We start from the raw sequence: 4,447 nt of genomic DNA on the forward strand, positions 1-4,447 counted from the left end.
CCTGCTGATATGTTTGAACTCTTAATATTCAAGCTGCAGAGTGACCAACGAATGTTTTTCTCCTCTTAATTTGTTATTTGTGGTATTTGCTGTACAGATGACATCTTACTGAATCCTCTGCTGCAAGTGAAATGGTCGGATATTTTCCTGGGGTACAAACCTGTTGCTCCAATGTATTCAGTGGCAACAGATACCGGTTTCATTTAACTGCTAAATTGTCAAGTAGATCGAAGAAATAAAGACAAGCAGGGAAAGAAGCCGTATTCCTGAACACTGTGAAGGCACTCTGCTGTATGGAGGCAGCAGCGGCAGGGGTTAAGGCAGATGGAAATATTTGGGTTTGAGAAGGAAAAGCTCTGCTTTCTTTACAATAAGCAGAATGAATTAGCTTATATAGCAGTTATGATTAGTCTATATAGTAACTGGTAGTAAGGTAGACTTAACTAACTGTCTACATGTTACAACAAATATTTTAATTTCATGAATTTAAGCACTTGTTCAGTCTGGTGCTCTGTTTTTTCAGATGACCAACACACAAATATTCCAAATTCAATTTCATACTGGATTCATAGCCCTGGGAACAACCACACTAAAATTCACCAAGTGAGTATTTTAAGCTGAATATTAATCAAACCTGAAGCATAAAAGCCTTATGAAGACTGAAGGAGAATATTCACAGATGAAATGTGAAAAGTCTGTGTCCATGCATATATTGGAAGACTTTATATAGCTTTGCAGAAATAGCCTTTCCTTTTTAACTGTACAACTCTCGTCCCCATTTAGGCCTGAACTGGATGCCTGTGACTCTCCAGACAAATATCCTCAGCTCTTTCATGTTATACTGGAGATAGAAATACAGTCTACTGACAGACAAACCGAATTAACTCCCCCATGGGAGAACTTCACAACAAAAGACATCAATCCAACCATTCTTTTCTCCTCTCATCAGGAGCATCAGGACACTCTTGCTTTGGCAGGTAAGAGCTGCATAGATTTATTCAATTTACATACTTACCTGCATGCTGAACTTCGTTTTGCTTGATTTTATTTATTTGGTGCTCTGTGCGGCAGGCAGAGGTCCCACTGATTCACCCCAGGATAACATAAGAAATGTTGGACAGAGTGCATTCTTCTCATCTCTCAGCTGGCAAGGTATGCAGACTTGGTCTTCAAAGTAAAATCTGCTTTGAACACAATAAACAACTTTTTTCCCCCTCCCTGGAGCACAGAGTCGGGCTGAAGGATCTGATTGTAACATGTCTTTCCCATTAGATCACGATGTATTGCTGGTCCCACCCTTATGTTGCAATGGAGTGGGAATTTATTTCCTACGACGTCCTCTTCAAACATAGCCTGCTTGTGCCGTACATGACAATTATTGACATAGGTCTGGTGTAAAGCTTTGCCCGAGGCCTCCTTGGCGCCAAAACCAAATTTAAGCTGCTTTTTTCCTAATGTTACACTTTCTATATAGTGCTATGAGAATGTAGCACCGAGAATGTTTGTCTGAGAGGCTGTTTAATAATGCTGAACGCCTTGAAAATCTCACAGCACTGCTGAACGCCGCGTTCCTCCTCTGGCACCAGTGCCACGTTCGGTAGGAAGCTGGTGTAAAAGATCCTCGTGGGCACAGCTAGGAGGGTGGTTTCTGTCACTACTCCTTTACCACGAGCCTAATTTTTCCTGGATTTTGAGGCATGCTTGGAGATCATCCTGCATGCTTGGTCCTGATCCAGAAACTCATTCAGTTTGTATCTGTGGGCGTTGCACTTGCTGGCTCTTCAGGCTTGAGGAGAGTCACTTAACCTCCATCTCTGTTTCCTGATCAATAAAGCTGTCTCCTTACAACACAGACCAGCAAAGACTTGAACTTAATCTTTGCAAAGGACTCTTATTTTAAAATCTAGTAAAATGCTGCTGTGGTATTCTCAGCAGCTTTTTGTTCTGCTTGTAAGCTGATTTTTATGGGACCTTTGTGATGACAAAACTAACAGCTACCTAATTTTATTTTTAATCATCATTTAGATCAGAAATCTGACAAAAGTAGCTCTCACCCCACCTCAGAGGATCGAGCAGCGTTGGTGCATGAGGAAAGCGAACAGTCAGATGACGAACTCTTGTCCCTTTCCAGTCAGCACAGTAATGCCAGTGGTGACAAGCCTCATGGGACACCAAAACACAGCAAAAAGCAGCAAGAGCCTCCGGTACCACCTCCGCCTGAAGACGTGGACCTGCTGGGCCTGGATGGTAGCCCTATGAGCAAGAGTTTTCCCTCACAGCCTACTGCTGCCCCCTCTAACTCAGACTTGCTGAACGATTTGTTTGGGGTTGGCGGGCCAAGTTCCCAGAGTCAAAGCGGACAGCCCGCTGCTGAGGAGGTCTTCCATGTGGGGGGACCCGGATCTGTGCAGTCAACTCCTCGGCGTTCCGCAGCTTCGGCATCTCCATCCCCGTCCCCAAGGGTAGGAGAAGGTAATAGTGGCTATGCTTAGTGCGTGACTTGGCACATACTTTGAGAAGCCTACTGGGTGATCTGCTCGGGCTGTTGGATTCCTCTTGGGTAGACTCCTTTCAATTAAGAGCTGCGAGGGATCCCAAGGGGCTAGCCAGCTCCTCTACTCTGAGACAGGAGTTGGTGCATCTTCACAGTCAAGAACACAAACCAGATTATCTAGTTTGTTCCCTAAAGTCTCTACTGGAGCTCACCCAAGTGTTTGGCTGGTTCCTTATGTTGACAGCCACTGGACATCATCAGTTTTGGTCTTACTATGTGTCCAGTAATGCATATAAGGAGAATATGTATTAATTTTTTTTTTTTTAAAAAGAAGCCTCTTAGGTTTTGGGTAGACCCATAGCAGGTTGAATTTAATATCTCTTTTAACTTTGAACAACAGTTCAGAGCTATGATACCGATCCTGGACTATGAAATATGGCTACACATTTCTGCTGTTTCTGATCTTTCTACAGACAAGATAGGCAATATGAGAAGGTCTCTTGTTTCTTCAAAGACATACTGAGATCAGGCTGGCAGGAGGAGTGGTTGAACAGATATTAGGAAGAGGGATTTTTTGGAGGCTTAAGTGAACAGAGTGAAAATCATTTGTGAGTGAAAGCCCAATACAAGTTGCTCAGGTTCACTGAGGGCCTCTGGAATAGACAGTCAGTTTTGCCAAAGGCAAAATGCAAAGAAAGTGGCCCGATCTGACAGCAGGTCCCTGTGCTCCACACTAAGCTTCACAGCCTCCCCATGTTTGGTTTGGCCTAATCCTTTATGTTGCAGTTTAAGAGCTGACGTTGTCAACATGTACCTGATTCAAAGAGCACAGTATGCTTACTTAGCTTTTTCTCAGCAACTAATAACTTAAAGCATTTGCGACGCCTGCCAACTTTCTTGTACAGAAACAGTATTTTTTCATTTTGTTAAGGAGGCGCAGGCTTGGCCGATGCTGGGGCTGACACTGGTAGCACCTACCACAGGATGGCCATGCAGCCAATTTCTGAATATTCTTCCTGAGTCCTCCTTTCTCAGATAGAATAAAAAAACTGAGAGTTTGGGGAGGTTTGTCCACTAGTACGCCCAAAGACCAGATTTGCCTATAGTGTTTTTCAAAGTGAAAGGGATAGGAGCAGTTATAATCTCCCTGTACCGAGACTTGTGAAGTGAGGGATGAGGAGACTGAGGACTGGACACAGGACAGGGGAGACGAATACAGGTTTCAGCAGAAGAAATTGGGACATTTGTCTATGGAGAACAACAGCCACTTGCTGTGGCTGTTGTATGCTCAGTGTGAGAGCTTTCGCCCGGGCGTGGGAAGGTTGTGCAGCCATGAACCTCACAAGGCAGAGGTGCAGCAACAGTATCAGGAAAAGGTTTCTGGGTGTTATTGTTGAGCAGCGTAACAACAGGAGTTGTACGGTGCTGCTTTGCAGAGGCCAGATTGGTGCTTGAAGAGGGGAGGGAAGGTGTTGCACAGATAAACTGTCCCAAGCCAGGAAAGCAAGAATAAGAGCCTGCGAGATAAGTGAAAACTAGTAATTTATGGAGTATCCTAAACAATGAGTAATGTAAGTAATGAGTAGCATCACTAACACAATGCATAGTGTCTCAGGTTCGTATCTTTCTTACAGTAGTATACATTGCATCTCTGTTCAAGATGCTCTTTACCTTAAAATTGTTGGCAAATAAGAATTTGAGTGACTTCGCAGGCTTTCTTTTTTTGGTTGGTGTGGTGGGTTGACCTTGGCCAGACACCAGGTGCCCACCAAAGCTGCTCTATCACTCCCCTTCTCAGCTGGACAGTGGAGAGAAAGTATGACGGTAAGCTTGTGGGTCGAGATAAGGACAGGGAGAGATCACTCAGCAATTACTGTCATGGGCAAAACAGAATTGACTTGGGGAAAATTAATTTAACTTACTACCAATCAAATCAGAGCAGGATAATGAGAA

The 4,447-nt window shown here is 43.9% G+C and overlaps 1 protein-coding gene across 1 annotated transcript in view; it reads left to right on the plus strand.

Moving 5' to 3' along the window:
* The window catches only part of LOC104616515 (putative tyrosine-protein phosphatase auxilin), a 13,041-nt gene extending 10,549 nt beyond the window's left edge, over positions 1 to 2,492 (plus strand). Inside the window, exons 8-11 of the mRNA XM_010281555.1 lie at positions 524 to 603; positions 784 to 977; positions 1,072 to 1,152; positions 2,026 to 2,492. Coding sequence (XP_010279857.1) covers positions 524 to 603; positions 784 to 977; positions 1,072 to 1,152; positions 2,026 to 2,492 — 822 coding nt within the window. The remainder of the gene's footprint in view (positions 1 to 523; positions 604 to 783; positions 978 to 1,071; positions 1,153 to 2,025) is intronic.
* The last annotated feature ends 1,955 nt before the right edge of the window (positions 2,493 to 4,447 follow it).

The sequence above is a fragment of the Phaethon lepturus genome, unplaced genomic scaffold, assembly GCF_000687285.1.
Source record: "Phaethon lepturus isolate BGI_N335 unplaced genomic scaffold, ASM68728v1 scaffold21822, whole genome shotgun sequence".
Lineage (NCBI taxonomy): Eukaryota > Metazoa > Chordata > Aves > Phaethontiformes > Phaethontidae > Phaethon > Phaethon lepturus.